The sequence below is a fragment of the Apium graveolens genome, chromosome 9, assembly GCF_009905375.1.
Source record: "Apium graveolens cultivar Ventura chromosome 9, ASM990537v1, whole genome shotgun sequence".
In the NCBI taxonomy this organism is placed as follows: domain Eukaryota; kingdom Viridiplantae; phylum Streptophyta; class Magnoliopsida; order Apiales; family Apiaceae; genus Apium; species Apium graveolens.
Genome location: NC_133655.1, coordinates 46,116,966 through 46,141,014, shown reverse-complemented (window position 1 = coordinate 46,141,014; position 24,049 = coordinate 46,116,966). Strand labels below are relative to the sequence as shown.

The following is a 24,049-nucleotide window of genomic DNA, read 5'->3' as shown; positions in this document are numbered from 1 at the left end:
AACTAGCAAGACAATCAGAATGAACTAGCAAGACAATCATCCTCCTAGAGTAACTTTCGGTGAGACAATTGACAATGGCCTAGCATGACAATCGGTATGACAATCCTGATTGTCATGCTAGTTCATTTTCAATTGTCTTGCTGATTTAATGCTTGAATTTAATCCAATTAAACTTCTGAAAATTCCTAAAATTCCTAGAATTAATTCAGAATTAATTAATCAATTAATTCAATTAATAAATAAATTATTCTTCGCAGATATAATTTATTTTCTTAATTAAATTAGATGACTTAATTAATTAATAGAGAATTAATTCTAGTCTTGAGCAGCAACCATTCTTCTGCAAATCTTCTGAAAATCACTGAAAATTATGAATCAATTCCACCACTTCAACGTTGACACTCGATGTACTGTCTGGTTCATGAGTGACTAACTTCCGTGATGTTTCTTCATGTCTTGACTCTGACACTTTGATTTTCTTCAGATTAAATCCTTGTAATTTATTGATACCCTGACGAGATCTCTGTCACTTGATTAAATCCACAATCTTGACTTATATCACTGAGGCATGATCAATTTCTTGAACTTCTTCCAGTGAATTAATTCCTCAAGTCTGTAGATGAACCTTGTCTCTGAATCCTTTGACAGATATTACTTTGCGAGATCTCTCTAACGGTCGATCCACTATTTACTTATTACATTCTTATTTGAGTTGAGTTGAATCCTCGAATATACAAATAGGTCTATGACATATGACTTACATTAAGTCTATCCGGGAGCACTCAGGCAAGTTTTCTATCCGTTATACTGTTGTTGTGATGTATACACTTGTATATGCATTATCTTGTGATAGATGCATGATGGTTAAATTAGCAAATTCTTGCGATATATTGTAGCATGTGATATGGTACGTATGCATGTCTATTTCGTATTCTTGCCATATATATCTGTTGATTCAGTTGATAATACCTATGCTAGAGAATAGCGGTAATTTGCATATACCCTTAGTATAGGGACCCAAAGGTGAAAACATTTTCTAAAACCGGGAGTCGAGGATCCTGAGTAGATTTTATATATATAAATGGTTATAGTTTTCAAAACTATTAATCGAATAAGGTTTATTCGATAACTTTATTTTATTTAATGAATATTATTTTGAATATTCATTCGAGGGCTTATGACTCAGCTTATTTATTTATTGAATATTATTTTGAATATTCATTTGAGGGCTTATGACTCAGCTTATTTATTTATTGAATATTATTTCGAATATTCATTCGGGGGCTTATGACTCAGCTTATTTATTTATTGAATATTATTTCGAATATTCATTTGAGGATGTATGACTCCTTTATTTATTTAATGAATATTATTTATAATATTCATTCGAGGTATTATGACTCCGCGTATTATTTAATATTTTTTATTTTATTAAAGAATAATGTTCGATAATCAAACTTATTTTTGATTATTCAAATAAAGATAGTACTTTCGAATAAGTATATCTTGGTTAATTAATACTCGTTTCAAGTATAAGTTTTACAGCTTCTACTTCAATTATTTTTATAAGGATTATCAATATGGGAATATTATTTAAATAATAATATTCAGATATTTTCTAATATATCGGGACTGATTTACTTTATTAAATCAACAGTATTCGAAACACTCTTTAAATTGTTTTTGAGTCTTCAAAATGATTTTTAAAAGTTAGAGTGGATCCCAAAACTCATTTTTATATTTAAGATCTTCCTTTCAAAGGGGATTTAAATATTCGCTCAAAACCTGGGGAATCCGGCTCAGTGGTGTATTTTATATTCGCAACGAGGTTGCTGTTTTGGTAAATGAATTGATTACTTACCCAATGTTCGGGAAGTAAGTCCATCTATCGAGTCGCCATAAGCAACATGGGCTCAGTGGGCGTCCATGATAGTGTAAGTGGCTCAGTGGGTGTCCATCAAATGCGTAAGTGGCTGAGTGGCAGTCCAGCATAAGGTCCTATTGCGACCAGGGTGATGACCAGTGGGGAATTCGTCCATCTACTAGTAGAAAAGGTTACTTATTGGTATCTTTGCCTGATCAGCAAGATATCAGGGTTATGCCAAGGTTTTCTCCTTTCCAAATTCATTGGATATTGCAACTCTGTTTATAATTTTCATAACAGAGGCTTTCAAGGAGTGTATGAAATGTATATATATATAGGTGTATACATATATCGGGACTTAATAAAGTATCTCGTAACTTCATTATTTATAATGATATTCAAAGATTGAATCTATTCAAATCTTGTCTTGTAGTCTCATCTATGTGATGAACTTTTGAAACTAATTATAACTTGAATGGTGGTAATTCAAGTAGTATTCGGAAAAGATATAAGTATATTGGAGTATCTTGTAACTTCATCTTTTCAACTTATATCTGGTTAATGATTATCTTATGCGTGACAAAGATTTTCACAAAAACGTTGAGACAAGGTTAGATATATGAGATCACCTTGCAACGATATTTTTATACAGTTATAAACTGGAACTCTGTGTATATTATGCATGGAAGAGGACTTCCAAGATTTTGAAAAGTATATATATATACATATATACTGAATATTTTGCGACTTGGTCGCGTTAAGATATCAAACTTGGTTCATTTCTTCTTGACCAAGACTTTCATGAGTACTATGAGAAGGCTCATATATTGTTAATCATTATACATATTATTTTGGTGGGCTTGCTGCTCACCCTTGCTTTCTTCTTTCATCACACAACAACAGATAGAAAAGATGAACAGGACCAAGCTCCCAATTCGCGAGCGGATAGGAAACGTTCCACAGTTTCCTATAGGCATTGATGTCACTGTAGCTGAGGTAGGAACTACCAATAGGCTAGGCTTCAACTTTTGATGTACCAGATTTATGTATATTTATGAATTGTAATAATGGCAAAGAAATGTAAATTTATTCAGAAACCCTTTTAAGGTGTATTGGCATATAATTGTGGAATAAAATGACTTGTGATTATTTTTGGATATTCATCTCTGAGACTATAACTTGTGGTGTGTGTGTTTATTATGGGGTCGCAGTACAGAGTAATTGATTATTTATTAAGATTGGATGTTATTAAGGGAAATGGAACTCGTGACAACCCGGATCCCCGACCCCGGATTTGGGGGTGTTACAAAAGGTATTCTCTCTCGAATAGTGAAGCTCGATGACTTAGAGACCGTTGCTCTAACGGAGGAATGCAGTGTTGTGCTGCAATAGAAGTTGCCTCCGAAGCTTAAAGATCCTGGAAGCTTCACTATTCCTTGTACCATCGGAAACTTGTCGTTCGACAAGTGTTTATGTGATTTAGGAGCTAGCATCAATTTGATGCCCTTGTCTATCTTCAAAAAACTTAATCTACCTGATCTGAAACCAACATACATGTCATTGCAACTAGCTGACCGTTCCATCGCTTATCCACGAGGTATAGTGGAGGATGTCTTGGTCAAGGTGGATAAACTCGTCTTCCCTGCTGACTTTGTAATTCTTGATTTCGAGGAAGATAAGAAGATTCCCATTATCTTGGGAAGAACATTCTTGGCTACAGGTCGAACTATGATCGATGGTGTATTGGCATATAATTGTGGAATAAAACGACTTGTGATTATTTTTGGATATTCATCTCTGAGACTATAACTTGTGGTGTGTGTGTTTATTGTGGGGTCGCAGTACAGAGTAATTGATTATTTATTAAGATTGGGTGTTATTAAGGGAAATGGAACTCGTGACAACCCGAATCCCCGACCCCGGATTTGGGGGTGTTACAAAAGGTATTCTCTCTCGAATAGTGAAGCTCGATGACTTAGAGACCGTTGCTCTAACGGAGGAATGCAGTGTTGTGCTACAATAGAAGTTGCCTCCGAAGCTTAAAGATCCTGGAAGCTTCACTATTCCTTGCACCATCGGAAACTTGTCATTCGACAAGTGTTTATGTGATTTAGGAGCTAGCATCAATTTGATGCCCTTGTCTATCTTCAAAAAACTTAATCTACCTGATCTGAAACCAACATACATGTCATTGCAACTAGCTGACCGTTCCATCGCTTATCCACGAGGTATAGTGGAGGATGTCTTGGTCAAGGTGGATAAACTCGTCTTCCCTGCTGACTTTGTATTTCTTGATTTCAAGGAAGATAAGAAGATTCCCATTATCTTGGGAAGACCATTCTTGGCTACAGGTCGAACTATGATCGATGTGCAAAAAGGAGAGTTATTGATGAAGGTTTACGATCAAAATGTCACTTTTAATGTGTTCAAGGAAGTAAAGTTACCCACAACTAAAGAGGAGTGCTTTAAAGTAGAGCAAATTCAGGTTTTGAATGCACCTCCGTGGAAGAGGAAGTTAGATTTGCCATTTGATTCTCTTGGGTTAGCAGAGCTGAAAATTTTTCAGGAACGTCTTGAACTATTTATTCAAGAAGCTCCCACACTTGAGCTCAACCGGAAGCCAGATCACTTGAGTTATTCATTCTTAGGTGCAACCCCTGACAAGAGGTTGGGATATATCTTTGATGATGTAGAGGTTAGCCGAACGGATCCTCCTGTACCTACAGAGGGTTCTTCTCATGTGCAGCAGGTAGTTGATAGGACTGGTGTTGGTGATAAGCAATACAGGCGAGTAATTAGGCGTATAGAGGCCATGCACGACATTCACCGTCGTTTTGCTGCAGATTTGACACAGGCTTTTGGTACTATTTTCCGAGACACTGGTGGTGAGGTTGATTGGCCACCTGATCCTCCACCCGATGAGGGTGACTCTCCCGCTAATTAGGTATGCCTGAAATCCTTATTATTGCCTTCAATGAGGACATTGAAAATTTTAAGTTTGGGGGTGATAATGTAAGGATTAGTAGTGTGTGTGTCCATATAGATTCATATTGCATATTTAGTTGTAGTTCATTCATATTTTTGCATGGTTGTTCATTTAGGAAATATTTGTTTGTTTTTATGTGATTTCATACAATTGCATTTGCATGCATATTTAGCATGATCCCTTAAGATGAACTATGATATTTAATAAGTTGATGTTGATATGAGTTTGGTGATAACGAATAGAGGGATGTTTAAGTCCTAATGAATTGATTTGCATGTCAGAAACAAATATTTTCACAAAGTGTTATAGGGTTGCTTTTGATCTAGATCATGATCATACTTATTTGTTGTTGAGATTTAATCACTTGGTTATATTTAGAATTTGTGATATTCTCGTAATGACGTAAAAACACTGATTTTTTTATCTGGAGAAAAACTTGGATTTCATTGCTAGTTGTTGTAAGGCTAGGCGTCAAATGGCTAGTAGTCGGCTCATATTTTTATGCGTAGTCTAGGGTTGAATGAGATGGAGCGAAACGCACTCATTTAGAAATTATTGAAAAAAGAAAAAAGAAAAAAGAAAAAAGAGAAAAAAAAAGAAAAAAAAGTATATGTTTATGCTTAATTGATCAAGAGTGAGCTCTTTAATACTCGAGTTATTAAGTTCAAGGGGACTTTGTGCCTAGTGACCTAAGACTTTTATAGTCTGGGATCCGCTAACCTAACGCTCACTACATGGGTATTATTGTATAAATCTTTTGGGACCTCATTCATTGCACGGTCAAATAAGCATCTTTGTTATATGTTCAATAATAGTGTGAATCCTTGTATAACTCTAGTATAAAGGAGGTGTTGTGAGTCATAATGCGTTTATTGTCTATTCTGTTTATAAACTTTTGATTGTTTCGATGATGGATAAGTTATGGTTATTGATCTAGTATCGAGAGATATCTGTTAAGCATTCCACACACATACGTTTCTGGTTTGTGAGTTGGTTTATGGGATTTATTCAAACTCTGTTTCAAGTTACTGCATTCTTAGAGGCATTGTCTTATTGATTTGGTTATGGTTATTCTGAGGGGATCGATTGCATTATCATTTAGTTGCATTCACCTAGTTGTATTCATGCATTAGGTTTGTTTTGTAGTTTTAAGTCTGTTTATGCTTGAGGACAAGCATCGATTCAAGTTTGGGGGTGTGATAAGTGGATTTTATATCCACTTGGAATGCTTTATTACAAGCTTAAATTGGTGTTTTGGACTCAAGTTGTTGGTATTTTGATGTGTTTTTGTGTTATTGCATTTCAGGTATCAGTTATATGAAGAAAAGAACTTTTAAAGGAAATATGATAAAAAGTGATCAGATTTGGAAGCCAAGGCCATTTTCAAGTTGTAGAGAATCTTGTTAGCTTCACGTGGGCAGTTGAATCGCCTAATTCTGACGAGTAGAACTCAAGTTATGGCCAAAACAAGATTTATCAGAAATTTTTCCAGACAGGAGCTGAGCGCCCGCCCAAGGCGCGGCTGGTCGCTGATTTCGCTGAAAAAGCCTTTTTGAGTGGAATTTGACGATTTTAAGGGTCCAGGTCCACTAGGGGCGTATATATACTTAAAAAAAAGGTTTTCATCATCCGGGAAGATTGGAATACCAAGGAGAAGACCTAGAAGCACAGAACAACTCCGAAAAAGAAGATCTTGTTTTTAACTTGTGATTCTTTGAATTAGTTGTAACTTTGGATGCTCGTTTTCATTCTTGTTGAACCTAGATCTCTTTTATTCGTACTTTAATTATTATTCAGTTTATTAAGACCTTGTATTATAGCATGCTTTCATTGGAACCCATGGTGATGATGAGTTCGATTATGGGCTAATCGTTGTCATGGGATTCTAGCGGATTTACTTATGGATTTCAATAGTTAATTGTTTCGATATCTTGGTTTGTGGTGATTGATTGATATCCTAGTATTGGTTGTGCTTATTCGTCTTATGTGCGTAGCTAACATATAAGATAGCGTGTTAAACTCTATTGAAGCGACAATAAATATAGAGGTTTAGAACTTGCCATGCTAGCATAGGTTCATGTATGTGTATGCATGATTCGTAGGTAACTCTAACCGTTTTACTTGCCCTATGTAATCAAGATGGATAACTTGTGCTTAAACCGTTATGTTGTCAAATTCTATAGACATATAGGGTCTCAATATAATTGGTGCCTATTCAGCTTCTATCTCTTTTGTGGATGTCTGGTAAAATGGTACTCGTGCAACGAAAGTTGGTGTTTATCAGTCTCGTGTTATCTGATTAGTGTCATCACCACCCCATGCTAAGGTTATGAACGAAAAGGCTATTGAATGAAGTATTTAATGAAGTTAGAATCCCATGTTTGTCATATATAGTAATTCAACCTCAATTTTCTTAGTTAATGTTATTTAGTATAATCTCTTAATTTAATCAAAACCCAATTTGTTATTTGTCTTAGCATTGAGCGATAACCAAACATTGTTGCATAGGTGCATAAATTGAACTTAACCTAAACCAGTCTCTGTGGGAATGAATCTGATTTATATCTTATACTACTTGTGAACGTGTATACTTGCGTAAATTTTAGCGATTGTTTTCGCCCTAACATCCATCTCTAGTAACCTGATTCATCGAACTCAACATCTTGAGAAATGATTAATTTCTTCATCAGGGAATTGTAGAGTCTGTACGCCTTGCTCCTTTTGTCATATCCGGTAAATATGCACTTCTCGCCTTTATCATCCAACTTCTTTCTTTTCTGATCAGGAACATTGGCATATACAATACACCCAAAAATTCTGAGATGTCCCACTGATGGTTTGCTACCACTCCATGCTTCATTTGGAGTTTTGTTTCTGACACTTTTTGTTGGACAGCGATTCAACAAATAAACTGCACATTGAACGACTTCGGCCCAAAAGGTTCTCGGCAAGTGCTTTGCTTTCACCATGTTCCTTGCCATGTCAAGAATAGTGTGATTCTTTCTTTATGCAATGCCATTTTATTGAGAAGTATAGGTCGTTGTCAACTGATGATTGATTCTATATGCTCTACAAAAGCTTCTAAACATATTAGAATTATACTCGGCTCCTCTGTCTGATTGAGTACCTTCAAATAATGACCACTTTGCTTCTTCCAGTGCTTTGAATTCCTTGAATTTATCAAGAGCCTCCGACTTTTCTTTGATGATATACACCCAACTTTTCCTGCTAAAATTATCAATAAAAGTTAGGTAATACCTATTACCTCCAAGTGATGAGATATCAAATGGACCAGCAATATCTGTGTGAACAATCTCCAATGGCCTCTTAGCTCTCCAAGATTTTCCAACGGGAAAACTTTGTTGATGTTGCTTCCCGTTTACACATGCTTCACACAAATTTTATGGTTCCTTGATTCTGGCAAACCGTCCACCATTTTTGTCTTTAACAATAATTTCAGGCCAGAAAATCCAAGATGGCCATATCTCAAATGCCACAACCACGAGTCATTTTTAATGACCGACTTTAAGCACTTCTGCATATTTGTTTGCATATCAAGTGTAAACAAACGATTCTTTGACATCTCCACATTTGCAATCAATTCCCGAGCTTGATTTCTGATAATGAGGGAATTGTCCTGCATCTATATATTATATCCTTTCTCCACAAGTTGGCCAAGGCTGATAATATTATTTTTTAATACAGGAATATAATAAACATCATTTATATATTTCTTTTCACCTTTCTTTGACATGATCGTGACGGTACCTTTTCCTTTCACCGAAATCTTTGACAAGTCACCAAAAGTAACTTCTCCACTGATGGTGTCGTCTATCTCCGTGAATAATTCATTGTGACCAGTCATGTGATTACTGGCCCCTGAGTCAAGATACCAAACATTCTTCTTGCTTTTCTCGTCTCCTTTGTAAGTGAGGAACATAGAAGTGCCAACACCTTTGTCTTCTTTTGCTGCTGCAAAATGACTTCTTTCTTCCACATTTGGTGCTCTACACTCATAACTGAAATGGACATATTTATTACAGTTATAGCACTGATATTGAGACTTATCACCTCGTCATTGATATCCGCCTCGTCCTCGGCCTCTGAAATTTTGACCACGACCAGATGGCTGATACCCTTCAGAATTCTAGCCTCTATTAATGGACTGCCTTCCTCGTTCTCGTCCACCATGATAGCCACCTCTAAAGCCACCTCTCCTACTACCAGAATTATCACCAATGGACACCTTACTTTGCAACGCCTTTTCCAAATGGCTTACATCATCATACTGGTTAATTCACTGCTCGTGGGCTTGAAGAGAACCTACGAGCTCATCAATAGAAATCGTGGACAAGTCTTTTGACTCTTCTATAAAAGTAACAACATAATCAAATTTTCTTGTTAATGAACGAAGCAACTTTTCCATGACCCGAACATCATCGAGACTTTCCCCATTTCTTTTCATCTCATTTGTCACGGCTTTTAAGTGCGTAACAAATTCACCAATATTTTCAGAATTCTTCATCTTAAAATTTTCGAACTCCCCGCGTAGCACCTGGAGCCGCACCTTTTTAACTTTTTCAACTCCTTGGAATGATTTTTGCAAAATCTCCCACGCTTCTTTCACTGTTTTTGCACCTGAAATTGTTTCAAAGGTTGATTCATCAACACATTGAATAATTGTATATAAGGCCTTTTTATCCTTTTTCCGGGTCTCTTTCAAAATCATCTTCTCCGCATTTATAAGGGCTACTTCAGCGGCTGTATTTGTGGGCTCGTCATATCCGCTTTCAACAATATCCCAATTGTCGTAGGAACCGAGTAACACCTTCATTTGTATGCTCCAGTTCCCATAATTGGTTGCCGTCAATTTTGGAATATATGGTTGCACCATCGTCACCATTTTTCACGAACGGAACCTTAGCTCTGATGCCACTTGTAGGAAACGTAGATGGGCTTTACACCAAAATATTTCAATAATATTAATACATCAGCATAATAATAGGAGATTACTTTTATTTCTTAATAATAGAAATACAACTTATACATATAAGTGTTTACACACACTGTAATTTTTTTTCTTCTCACAAGAGCTTCAGCTCTTTTCTTTCTCTCTGTGAATTTCACTCTTGGTATGTATATATGTTTCATGCACTGCAGCTCCTCTTATAGACCCAAGCTAGACTAACATACATCATTGCTTACCTATACTATATTTATTATTATAGCCTACTATATTGACTGATACTAATCAACTTGATTATTACAAACCATGTACAACTCCTATGTATGCAGGGAATATAATCACCTTCCTTCTTTTTACCTCATGCAGCCTACCATATTTTATGGTATTCATTTATTTCTATCTAGAGATAAACTTCTGCATATTAGCTTCTCCTCTTGACCACCGCAATATTTTCTTTTATATACTTCCTCCAACTGGTTCATGCATGCAAGTTCAACACTGTAGCTGTATTACTATTAATGTTCTCCTTACTTTTATGTTTTAACACCAAGTGTGCTGGGTGAACTTTGGACTGCAAGTACTTTTCTAGATACATATTTGACTGCCACTCTATTTTGCAAACTGATATCTTCTGCCCACCATAATTCAAGGATGTATTTATTTAATATTTATATTTTATTCATTAGTTATTCTTCAGGAGAGTTTGAATTCTAACACCTAAAACTTTAAAGAAAATGTTTAAGGCTTATAAGTTATTACCAACAGGATAATGCAATATTTTGTTGAATGTGCATTTGCACTATCTGATATGGAGGACACTGATAAAGAACCGGTGGAGATATCTGAGAGAGGCAAGATTTTTCAAGCAGTGGCAATGATTGATCTGAATATTCTGGAAATTAAAAAGAAAAGAGAACTTGACCTTAGAGGTTTACAGCAAACCCCATGCCAATACAGCTCCTATTATTTTGAAGCCATGACAGTTCGAAAATCACTTCTATTACACTAAAAAAAGTTACATATGTTACTTCCATACATATTCTTGAAGTCCAACATGTTTGTTCTAACAGCACTAACTCATCCAAGGAACAAGTTGCAAACGACGGTTACGATAAGAGCTGCTGAATGGCAATATGCAGCTCCACTACCATTTGAATTATGATATTCGTCATAATTAGGCCTCAAAGATAGCATTCTGTTACTACCTACCGTATGTTGAAGGTTATGCAAACCTTTTGGGATACCAGCATAAATCAAGTTCAAAGAAGTTCATGATCAGTTACTTGCTTAGCACTAGGCACTGTGGGCAGGAAGTCTCTCACAAACAGATATTGTCTTACGACAGCTCCAACCCCACACTATATAAAATCAACTCAAGTCTAACTCTATAATGGTGTATGGAATTTTGTCCCAAAAATATATATTTGACTTAATTTTTACACAATTTTGTCATCTTGCACATTAGTGTTGGTGTAACACCCCTCCTTAAAATTGAAGCGAGATATTACTTAAAATCCAAAAACCTGCAAACTGAGCGCTAACATAAATAAAAATTAAACAGTCTAAAGATCTCTAAAATAATAAATTGAATCTTTAAAAATTTCAAACCAATAATATAAAATCCAAAATCTCTAATAAATAATTAAGTCTAAATAATAATAGAGCTCTGAAATCCTAAGAATAAAATAAAGGGAAACTCTCTGTTACACAGTCCCATATCCCCCTAAGCACCTGCCAGAAAAAGAATACGGCATGAGCCAAACGCCCAGTACGGATTTGAAATACAGTTTATAAAACAAAGAGATTAGAAATAAATAATCTGCAATTTATAATAAAACAAAAAATTTAAAAATAAGTAAGGCTGAAGCAACGAGGGGTTAGGATACTTCATACCGAGATCAGAACAGATATAAATACACACATCATAGGGTACCTAATGCGTGCAACATAATGGATAACGTGTACGACTTATACAATGTCAGCATAAATCAAATAACAAATCAAATTCTGGGTGCACCCATGTATCCTGAAACAAATATCAAATGCGCAAAATCTCCTCCCAAGAGCTAACAGAAGGATACGCCGTGGCCAATCACACTGTCACGGAAGTGTCATGTCACTAGTGCCGCAATGACATGGATGTAGTACCCCTACAGCTGGTTAACTCAGTATACCATATATCACTCTAAGGGTTTAAAATTAAATATTATCGCAAAGCTTAAAATCACCTGATACAAGTAATTTAGATGTCCAAAACAGAGGGTGTCATATATAATTTTTGAAAACTGCATAAACAGATATTTAAAATTTTTTAAATCATTTTTAAAACAATTTTTGAAGTAGAAACGGTCAAAGAAAATATTAACGGGATGAACAGAAAGTAGAACGGAACGAATCAAATAAATGTAACGAGCAAAGAGAGTAGCGTTGAATAAAAAGGGGACGTATCTGGAATATCGAAAACTCTAATACTAAGAAATCCACAAACGATCCTCTAAACTCCCTGACACCGATCTAAATAACAAAATATAGTTTATTATTATCATAGGTTCCTTTTTACATTATTCAAATTATTTAATACATGTTTATTACTCGATTATTACGCTTAATCAGTCTTGCTTTACTATCAAAATAACACTTAACATTGAACACTAGAAATATCCCTGACTTCGTTTTTTGTACTACATGTGATTTTTAATCTTATTAAAATATTAATATAAACAAAGATGCCTAAAACCAGTATTAAAATAGCTTTAATATCTTTAATTAATAACTGATGTCAAACAAAATAATAAGAATAGTAGTACATATACAACTACAGTTAACATAAAATATATCGCACTAAGTCTATTAAAACAAGGAATAATAAATGAATATGATATGCATAATGATACTATAAAAATATAATACATGCATAAACACTCATGAAATCAACATCAATTGATGACCAGTTTTGCAAAACCACACAAACATAATATTATAAAATAATAAATACATATTATACTAAACATGCATCAACTAATGTGACCAAAACTTAAAACTGGTTTGACTTGAATATTATAACATCATGGATTTGTCTCTTATGAAAAAAAGAAGGAGAAACTCACATACATACATTGTTTCACTTCAATTAATAAAATAATAACATAACTCATACAAGTAGGTTAATAGATTGTTGTAATTTCCGATTATAAGAATTTATAAATCTATATTTACCACCAATTAATAGCATGCATCTATCACACATAAATATATAATTTTAATATAATAATATTTATTACTAGATAAACTTTAACCAAAAAGGATGTATGATTATCGGAAGAATATTTAATACATACTGGCATGATGATAAAGTAAGCGTAAGGAACAATACTTAGACTTGTGAATTATTGTGTTTGAAATCAGACATTATGTTGACAAATCAAATCAAGAACTCTCTTTCCCCTGTTTTCTATTCACCTATGTCTCGTCTCTGCGACTGCTCAACTTTTATTAATAGAATCGACAACCTAGTGAATAAGTATATACAATGATTAATGCCCTACGACTTCTAGGATATTAATAATATCAATCCCTTTCCTTTTTAAATTAATCTATCTATTAGATCACTAATTCTAATTCTAATTAAAATCACATATTATTATTATTATTATTATTATTATTATTATTATTATCTAAAATCACGAATATCACATATATACCCCCTTAAAAAGGATTCCAACCCCGGAATTCAACGAAAATAAATACTCGTACCTGAATCGAATAAATGTGGATATTTCTCACGAATATACTCTTCTAATTCTCAAGTAGCCTCTCTCTCAGAATGATTTTTCCACAAAACCTTTACAAAGATCTGGAGACATTATCTTTATGGAGAGACTTGTGACATCTTTATTGATCACAAGAGTCTCAAATACATCTTTACTCAAAAAGAGCTTAACATGAGACAACGAAGGTGGCTTGAACTTCTTAAGGATTATGATGCAAATATTCAGTACCATCCAGGAAAGGAGAATGTAGTGGCATACGCTCTTAATAAGAAGAACTTGGGGAGTGTTGCATCTTTCATTACTCAGCCGCACCTTATTTCAGATTTAGAGTGGTTGGGTATTGAGTTGCATGTTAGAGGTTCAGGAGGTAGCATTGCAAGTTTGAAAGTGGAACCAAATCTTATTTTAAGGGTTAAGGAAGCTCAGAATAATGATACAGGTTTGGAGGTTATTAGATCTGGGGTGGCAGGTGACAAGCAAAAACATTTTCGTGTTGATGATGAGGGTGTGATATGGTTGGGTAATAAATTATGTGTTCCTGCAGACCTGAGGATTCTTGAAGAAATTTTGAAGGAGGCTCATATTTCTTCATTCTATATCCATCCAGGTTCCACTAAGATGTATAGGGATTTGAAGAAGCACTTTTGGTGGAGTGGAATGAAGGGAGACATAGCTGAATTTATAGGGAAATGTCTTATATGTCAACAAGTGAAGATAGATCACCAGAGGCCTAGTGGGCTGTTGCAACAACTAGATATCCCAGTTTGGAAGTGGAAAAACATTATTATGGATTTTGTAACTCATTTGCCGAGAACTTTTAGGAAGAATGATGTCATATGGGTGGTGGTTGGTAGACTTACTAAGTTCACTCACTTCTTACCCATTAGAGAGACTACTCATGTTCATGAGTTGACAGAGATTTTTCAGCGACATATTGTTAGACTTCATAGTGTTCCCTTGTCGATAGTTTCTGACATGGATACGAGGTTTACATCGCATTTTTGGAAGGGGTTCCAACAAGATTGGGGTACGAGGCTTAATTTTAGTATAGCTTATCATCCGCAGAACGATGGACAGTCAGAGTGGACGATCCAGACATTGGAGGATATGTTGAGGGCATGTGCTTTGGAGTGGACAGGTGATTGGGATAAATGTATGTATCTTGTTGAGTTTGCATACAATAACAGTTGGCACGCGAGTATTGGTATGCCACCATTTGAGGCTTTGTATGGTAGGAGGTGTAGAGCACTATCTTGTTAGGATGAGGTTGGTGAGAGAGTAATTGAGGGGCCACAGTTGGTTAGAATCACTAATAAGAAGGTGGAGAAAGTTAAAGAAAGTTTGAAGGAAGCTCGATCTCGTCAAAAGAGTTATGTGGATCAACATCGGAAGTTTGGTGGATTTGAGCCAGGTGAGCATGTGTTCTTGAAGGTGTCGCCTTGTAAGGGTGTGAAACATTTTGGTATGAAGGGAAATCTTAGTCCGAGATATGTTGGACCTTTTGATATTATGGAGAAAGTTGGGGAAGTATCTTATAGAGTTGCGTTGCCACCTCAACTATCTCATTTGCATAATGTGTTTCAAGTGTCTGTTTTGAGGGGCTATAAATATCATCTTTTACATATAGTTCAGTATCCATTGCATAAGATTAGGGAGGATCTTTCTTGTGAGGAAGAAGCCGAGGCTATCTTAGCTCGAGAGGAGCGAGTGTTGAGGAAGAATTTCATTTCATTTATAAAGGTTTTGTGGAAAAGTCATTCCGAGAGAGAGGCTACATGGGAATTAGAAGAGTCTATTCATGAGAAATATCCACATTTATTCGATTCAGGTACGAGTATTTAGTTTCGTTAGATTCCGGGGACGGAATCCTTTTTAAGGGGGTATATATGTGATATTCGTGATTTTAGATGATAATAATAATAATAATAATAATAATAATAATAACAATAATACAATGTGATTTTAACTAGAAATAGAATTAAAATTAGTGATCTAATAGATAGATTAATTTAAAAAGAAAAGGGATTGATATTATTAATATCCTAGAAGTCGTAGGGCATTTATCATTGTATATACTTATTCAGTAGGTTGTCGATTCTATTAATAAAAGTTGAGCAGCCGCGGAGACGAGACATAGGTGAAGAGAAAACAGGGGAAATAGAGTTCTTGATTTGATTCGTCAACATAAGGTCTGATTTCAAACACAATAATTCACAAGCCTATGTATTGTTCCTTAAACTTACTTTATCATCATGCCAGTATGTATTAAATATTCTTCCGATAATGATACATCCTTTTTGGTTGAAGTTTATCTACTAATAAATATTATTATATTAAAATTATAGATTTATGTGTGATAGATGCATGCTATTAATTGGTGGTAAATATAGATTTATAAATTCTTATAATCAGAAATTGCAATAATCTATTAACCTACTTGTATGACTTATGTTATTATTTTATTAATTGAAGTGAAATAATGTCATGTATGTGAGTTTCTCCTTCTTTTTTCATAGGAGCCAAATCCACGATGTTATAATATTCAAGTCAAACCAGTTTTAAGTTTTGGTCACATTATTTGATGCATATTTAGTACAATATGTATTTATTATTTTATAATATTATGTTTGTGTGGTTTTGCAAAACTGTCATCAATTGATGTTGATTTCATGAGTGTTTATGCATGTATTATATTTTTATAGTATCATTATGTATATAGTATTAATTTATTATTCCTTATTTTAATAGACTTAGTGCGATAGATTTTGTGTTAACTTTTGTTAGATATATTTGATAATGTCATGTCTAATATGATTCGTGTTTAGTTTTCAGATCTTACTTAACAGGACAAATCAATACTTAACTGGAAATCAGTACTTATACTGAAGTCAGAACTTAAGTTGTCAGAACTTAAGTTATCAGGAGATATTTATCAGGAGATAATATCAGGATTTAAGGAGACTTTCAGATAAGGAAGGCGGCTGATTGAAAGGAAAGAAGATCAAGACAAATGCAAGAAGAGATATGCATGAAGAAGGAATTCTATGAAGAATAGAATATTTGGAAGAAAAGATAACTAGTTGATATATTTTAGGAAGCAGAATTATATTCCATATCAATTAGAAGTTTATCTTGTAATTGTGTAGTATATAAACACAGACATAGGGTTTACACTATATGTGTTATCATAATTGAAGTTATTATTTATTATAACCCTAGCATCTCTCGTGATAAGTTGTTCATCACTGAGAGAGGACACTTCCATATTGTAACAGAGTTTATTGTGTTGAATGAAATCTGTTTTCTGTTACTTGTGTTCTTATATTCAATTTGATTGTGATAAACACTGTATCCAACTCCCTTCTACAGTGTGTGTGACCTAACAAGTGGTATCAGAGCAAATCTGTTAACACACAAACAGTTTAAGATCCAAAAACAATCATGTCTGAAGAAGAACAAACTCCAACCAAGCCCACCAAAACTGAAGAACCTCCAAAGACTCAAATCCATAGCCGATATGAGACTATTAGAGTTCCCATACTGAAACCATCTGAATATCCCATATGGAAGGTGATGATGTCTATGTTTCTGGAAGCTACTGATCCAGAATACCTTGACAGAATCAATGAAGGACCACACAAGCCAACCAAACTCTCTGTTGTAGTTGCAGGTGAACCAGCAAAGTCTGTACCAAAGGAGAAGAGTGATTACACTGCTGAAGAAATCTCATCAACTGCTAAGGATGCGAAGGTACGACACTTGTTGCATAGTGACATTGATAATGTAATGTCAAACAGGGTAATTAACTGCAAGACTGCAAAGGAGATATGGGATGCCTTGGAGACAAGATGCCAGGGAACTGATTAAGAAGAACAGGAAAACTATACTTACTCAAGAATATGAACACTTTGACTCAAAGCCTGATGAGTCATTAACTGGTTTGTATGACAGATTTGTCAAACTCTTGAATGATTTGTCACTAGTTGACAAGGAATATGATCTTGAAGATTCAAATCTTAAATTCCTATTAGCTCTTCCTGAATGTTGGGATTTGAAGGCCACCACTATAAGAGACAACTATGCTCTTGAAGAAACAACTCTTGATGAAATTTATGGGATGCTCAAGACTCATGAACTTGAGATGGAACAAAGAAGCAAGAGGAATGGAAGAAAGTCAAGGATGTTGCTCTTAAGGCTGAGGAGGAATCCCCCAAAGCAGCTGCATCAAGGAAAGGCAATGGAAAAGCTCTCACCACAAAGTCTGATACTGAATCATCAAGTTTTGATACTGATGATGACTCAGAAACTGAAAGCTTACCTGAGATGGATCCTGATGAAGAGATGTTAAATCGGTGTGCTCTTATGGTGAAAGGAATCACAAGGATTGCATACAGGAAATTCAGAAAGGGAAAGAAGTCTTCCAGGAAAGGTGCAAGTTCTGATAAGAAAAGTTTCAGAATATCTGAAGGCAAAGGAGGAAAGTCTGACAGAGGAGAATACACAAATGTCAAATGCTACAACTGTGGTGAGAAAGGCCACATATCTCTTGATTACAAGAAAGTGAGGAGTGACAAAGGCAAGGCTCTTGTCACAAAGTGAAAAGCTGGACAGATACTTCAGATTCTGAAAGTGAGGTGAACTATGCCTTGATGGAAAATGCTGATAGCAGTTCTGATGCTGCTGAGTTAAAGGTACCTCAAACTACTTATGCCTTTCATACTGATGATATTAATGAGTTGAGAAGATATCTTAAAACCATGTTCATTAGTTATAGAGATTAAACTTTAACATGTGAAAGATTAACTTCTGAAAATCTTGCTAATAAAAAGAGGAATGATTATTTAGAAAAAGAGTTAGTCATGTTCCATCAAACTTAGAAAGATAGAGATGATGCTTTCTATGTTAGGGATGAAGTACTTAAAATGAATGAATCTCTAAAAATTGAGTTAGAAAAGGAAAGAAAGATTATCAGGACTTGGACTAACTCTGGTAAAGCAACTCAGGATATTCTTAGTAGTGGAAACTAGAAAGAGGGCTTAGGTTATGGAGATGATAAGAATGATAAGGGAACTGTAGAGTTTGAGCCTATAGTTGTTAAATAAAAGCCAAAGGTAAATCCTGTTAAGTTTGTAGCTGTAAAGTCTGATATTGATAAATCAAAAGTTAAAGAGAAATTAACTTCTGACAAACCAAAACAAGGTAAACCAACTGAAGTAAACATAGGCTTAATGACAAAGAAGCAGCTTAAGCATAAGCTGAAAGATGTTAAGAATGTAAACAAGGTAAAGCCACCTAAGAAAAATAGGAATGGAAAGGAAGGTGTGAATAAAAGTAATGATTATAATCCTGTTCTTATGCTCCTAGAAAGAAATGTTATAACTGTGGAAATTCTAACCATCTGGCTTCTTTTTACAGGAAAAATAAGAACATAAACTCCTTACCTTCAAAGTCAGGAGTTAAGAGTTAGTCTGTTAGATATAGGCCACAAAATCCTTGTTTTCATTGTGGTAGTTTATGGCATTCCATTTATACTTGTAAGGAATATCATAGTTTGTACTATGATTATTATCAAATAAAACCTTTTTTAAAGAAAGTTAGCATTATTCCTTCTAGTGTAAGTTCTGATACAAAGTCTGATACTGTAAATGCTGATAAGAAAACTATTAACATAAATTCTGATGCTAAATCCGCTACAAATGTTAACAAACTTAATAAGGCCAAAGGATCCAAGCAAGTATGGGTCCTTAAAACTAATCATTAGTGGTCTTTGTGATTGCAGGGCAACAGGAAAAACATCCTAGTTCTGGACAGTGGATGTTCAGGACATATGACTGGAAATAAAGCCCTGCTATCAGACTTTGTGGAGAAAGCTGGCCCAAGTGTTTCTTATGGAGATGATAACATGGGAAAAACTTTGGGATATGGCAATATCAATCTGGGGAATGTCATCATTGAAAAAGTAGCTCTAGTCTCAGGACTTAAACACAATTTGCTGAGTGTTAGTCAAATCTGTGACAGAGGTTATCATGTGGATTTCTTTGAAGAACACTGTGAAGTTGTAAGCAAATCTATAGGCAAAGTTGTTCAGAAAGGATACAGGCATGGTAACATTTATGAGACCAAGCTTTCAACAAGTACTGATGGTTCTGCAATCTATCTGTTAAGTAGAGCATCAATTGAAGAAAGCTGGAATTGGCACAAGAAACTCTCTCATTTAAATTTCAACAATATAAATGAACTAGTCAAGAAAGATCTTGTGAGAGGTTTGCCAAAATCAGTATTTGCTCCTGATGGCCTTTGTGATTCCTGTCAAAAGGCAAAACAAAGAAAATCCTCATTCAAGAGCAAGACTGAATCTTCAATTCTTGAGCCTTATCACCTACTACATGTTGATCTATTTGGTCCAGTGAATGTCATGTCTATTGCAAAGAAGAAATATACGATAACGAACTACGCTTCTATCACGATATTTATAAGGGTTCCCATAAGGGTTTTAACTGTCAGTACTACGTTAGGTAGCCCGACTATGAACTTGGCAAGAGTTCTTATTATCTTAGTGAACTTATAATCTTAACATCACATCATCTCTGAGTTTTATAACGCTTAGCTCCGATACCATTTCCGTAACACCCCCAAATCCGTGGTCGGGGATCCGGGTTGTCACAAGTTCCATTTCCCTTAATAACACCCAATCTTAATAAACAATCAACTACTCTGTACTGTGACCCCACAATAAACACACACACCACAAGTTATAGTCTCAGAGATGAATATCCAAAAATAACACGAGTCATTTTATTCCACAATTATATTCCACTACACCTTAAAAGGGTTTCTGAATAAATTTACATATTCTTTGCCATTATTACAATTCATAAATATACATAAGTCTGGCACAACAAAAGTTGAAAGCCTAGCCTACTGGTAGCTCCTACCTCAGCTACAACGGCATCAACGCCTACAGGAAACTGCGGAACGTTTCCTATCCGCTCACGAATTGGGAGCTTGGTCCTGTTCATCTTGTCTATCTGTTGTTGTGTGATGAAAGAAGAAAGCAAGGTTGAGCAACAAGCCAACCGAAATAATATGTATAATAATTAAAAATATATGAGCATTCTCATAGTACTCATGAAAGTCTTGGTCAAGAAGAAATGAACCAAGTTGATATCTTAACGCGACAAGTCACAAAATATTCAGTATATATATACATATATACTACTCAAAATCTTTGAAATCCTCTGACATGTATAATGTACACAGAGTTCCAGTTTATAACTGTATAAAAATATCGTTGCAAGGTGATCTTATATATCTAACCTTGTCTCAACGTTTTTGTGAAAATCTTTATCATGCATAAGATAATCATTAACCAGATATAAGTTGAAAAGATGAAGTTACAAGATACTGCAATATACTTATATCTTTTCCGAATACTACTTGAACTACCACCGTTCAAGTTATAATTAGTTTCAAAAGTTCTTCACATAGATGAGAATACAAGATAAGATTTGAATAGATTCAATCTTTGAAATATTATTCAAAAGAAATGAAGTTACGAGATACTTCATTAAGTCCCGATATATATCCATATATATCTCTCATACATTTCCTGAAAACCTCTGTCATGTAAAGTATGAACAAAGTTGTAACATCCAATGAATTTGGAAAGAAAAGAATTTTGGCATAAACCCGATATCTTGCTGATCAGGCAAAGATACCAATAAGTAACCTTTTCTACTAGTAGATGGATGAATCCCCCACCGGTCATCACCCTGGCCTCATTAGGACCTTGTGCTGGACCGCCACCCGGCCTCTTACGCGTTGATGGGCTGCCACCCAACCACTTACACTTTGATAGACCGTACCCCGGCCTGTCGCTTATGCCGACTCAATTAGATGGACTTACTTCCCGAACGTTGGGTAAGCAATCAATTCATTTATCAAAACAGCAACCTCGTTGCGAATATAAAATACACCACAGAGCCGGATCCCTTAATTTAAAAGCGAGTATTTAAATCCCCTTCGAAAGGAAGATCTTAAATTTGAAAACGAGTTTTGGGATCCGCTCTAACTTTTAAAATCATTTTGAAGACTTGAAAACATTTTTAAGAATGTTTGGAGTAATGCTGATTTAATGAAATAAATCAGTCCCGATATATTATAAAATATCTGAATATTATTATTTAAATAATATTCCCAATAGGATAATCCTTATAAAAATAATTGAAGTAGAAGTTTTAAAAACTCATACTTGAAATGAATAACGAATAACCAAAGATATACTTATACGAAAGTAAGATCTTTATTTGAATAATCGAAAATAAGTTTGATTATCGAAACACTATTCTTTAATAAAATAAAGAATATTATTTAATAAAATAAGCGGAGTCATAAGTCCTCGAATGAATATTCAAAAATAATATTCATTAAAAAAAGTAAGCGGAGTCATAAGTCCTCGAATGAATATTCAAAATAATATTCATTAAATAAAGTAAGCGGAGTCATAAGTCCTCGAATGAATATTCAAAATAATATTCATTAAATAAAGTAAGCGGAGTCATAAGTCCTCGAATGAATATTCAAAATAATATTCATTAAATAAAATAAAGTTATCGAATAAACCTTATTCGATTAATCGGGAACATCGACTCCCGGTTTAGAAAAATGTTCACCTTTGGGTCCCCTATGCTAAGGGTATACGCAACTACTACTTATCTCTAGCATAGGTATTATGCAACTTATAAGCAATTGAATCAACAATTAGATATCAAGATTACGAAATAGACATGCATATATACCATATAACATGCTCCAATATATCACAAGATTTGCTAATAACAATCATGCACTTATCACAAGATAATGCATATACATATATTTACATCACAACAGTATAACGGGTAAAAAACTTGTCTGAGTGTTCCCGGATAGACTTAAGCTTAGAGTGGGTCCGATAACCTATGAACAACAACCTAAGTAGGAATTAAACCCCGGTCGCTTAAGAAACTAGACTTTAACCAATTGAACCTTAATGTTCGCTTATGGTCAATTCTACGCTTAACAAATCACATAAGTCATTCGAGTACCCTCGGCTCCACCATTTTTAATAAATTAACCATTAAGAATTTTAAGGTGATTATTTCGCGAGTACTCTAGCAACTGCCTAATCCACTTTACATAATTGTTTCATACTCCAATTAGTCATTTAAGGTCCTTAACCAAGGTTTTAAAGTAAGGCGAGGGGTAATGGTTTGGTCGTGAAACGCCGTTACTTAAAACAGTCGTTTCTCCTAAACCGTACATCGGATTCAAGCGAACCACATATCAAAACGAAGCTCGTAACATGAACTATCTAATCATAGCAATGGTAAAAACCTAACACTGAGTTCTCGGGTCCTGATGTTAAGAACAAAAACAGTCTAAAGTAAATCGGGCATTACGACGACTATGTTTATGCGATTATCAAATTTAAACCATTTCAATCAATTCACAATTCAACCCACAATCACCACTACAACCAAACTTCATCCATTCTTTACTACAACAGCCCCAACAACTCAATATTTCCAATTTATACTACTTCTCAATCATGAACTAGGAGCTTACTTGAGTTCATTAACTAATCATCAAGATTTACAACTCCAAAAACATTACAAAACCAACCAATCTCTAAATATTCAATAATCATGCCTCTCATGAACTATAATACTCATAATAAGCTCTTAACATTCAATAATAATGCTAGGTTAAGAGATTATACCTTCCTTGTGAGTAGGAGTAACTAATGAGCTTGAAACAACCTTGGAAAATCCTTACTAAAGCTTTATCTAAACAAAAACACAAGATCAAACTTTCAAGTTCTTGAAAAACACTATTCACTCTCTTTTTCCATGAATTATAGGAAGAGATTGTGAAGGAATTTGAAACTTAGATTCATAGGATATCTATATCTATGTACAAGGAACCTTGGATAATTACCTCATGATTTAACAATGCTTGGATCTTGGATTTTGATTTTTTTCTCCTTGAAAATGAAGGAAGGCCGAGAGCTTTCTTGTTGGATAATGAAGGTGAACTTTGTGTTTTGTGTTTTGATTTGTTTTGCTTGGTTGTTTCTTTTGTTTTGTTTGATTACCTTTTAACCATGGTAAAATTTGTGTGGTTTATAATCAACCAACACTTCCTTCCCTTTTTGGTCATGCTTATGTCATCCTTCTATGTCATCTTGTTACACTTGTCCTTCTCTTGTTGGTGTGATGACATCATCATCACTAACCTCTTTGATTAACTCCTAATTACTTGGATAATGACCGCTGATCTGTTATACGGTTCGCTTAACTTTCGTTATCGTTTATCGTTTGAGGGATCATACCCGGGATCTTATTACTTGGGTTTCCTTAACCTTTCTCAATACATTATATTCCTTTTATGATCCTCTCTTATAATCCTTGAATTTAAATCCT

At 34.7% G+C, this 24,049-nt stretch overlaps 2 protein-coding genes across 2 annotated transcripts in view; one reads left to right on the top strand and one right to left on the bottom strand.

Moving 5' to 3' along the window:
- Positions 1–9,753, bottom strand: part of LOC141685242 (uncharacterized) — a 30,673-nt gene extending 20,920 nt beyond the window's left edge. Inside the window, exons 1-5 of the mRNA XM_074490355.1 lie at positions 9,178–9,753; positions 9,020–9,111; positions 8,619–8,869; positions 7,978–8,238; positions 7,492–7,761 (exon numbers count right to left, since the gene is read on the bottom strand). Of these exons, the coding sequence (XP_074346456.1) occupies positions 7,492–7,761; positions 7,978–8,238; positions 8,619–8,869; positions 9,020–9,111; positions 9,178–9,753 (1,450 nt within the window). The remainder of the gene's footprint in view (positions 1–7,491; positions 7,762–7,977; positions 8,239–8,618; positions 8,870–9,019; positions 9,112–9,177) is intronic.
- An 832-nt stretch (positions 9,754–10,585) lies between these two features.
- On the top strand, positions 10,586–15,428 carry LOC141685241 (uncharacterized). The gene is made up of 4 exons (XM_074490354.1): positions 10,586–10,745; positions 13,822–14,206; positions 14,408–14,750; positions 14,847–15,428. The coding sequence occupies exons 1-4, from the start codon at positions 10,586–10,588 to the stop codon at positions 15,426–15,428; spliced, it is 1,470 nt and encodes a 489-aa protein (XP_074346455.1).
- Positions 15,429–24,049: the final 8,621 nt, after the last annotated feature.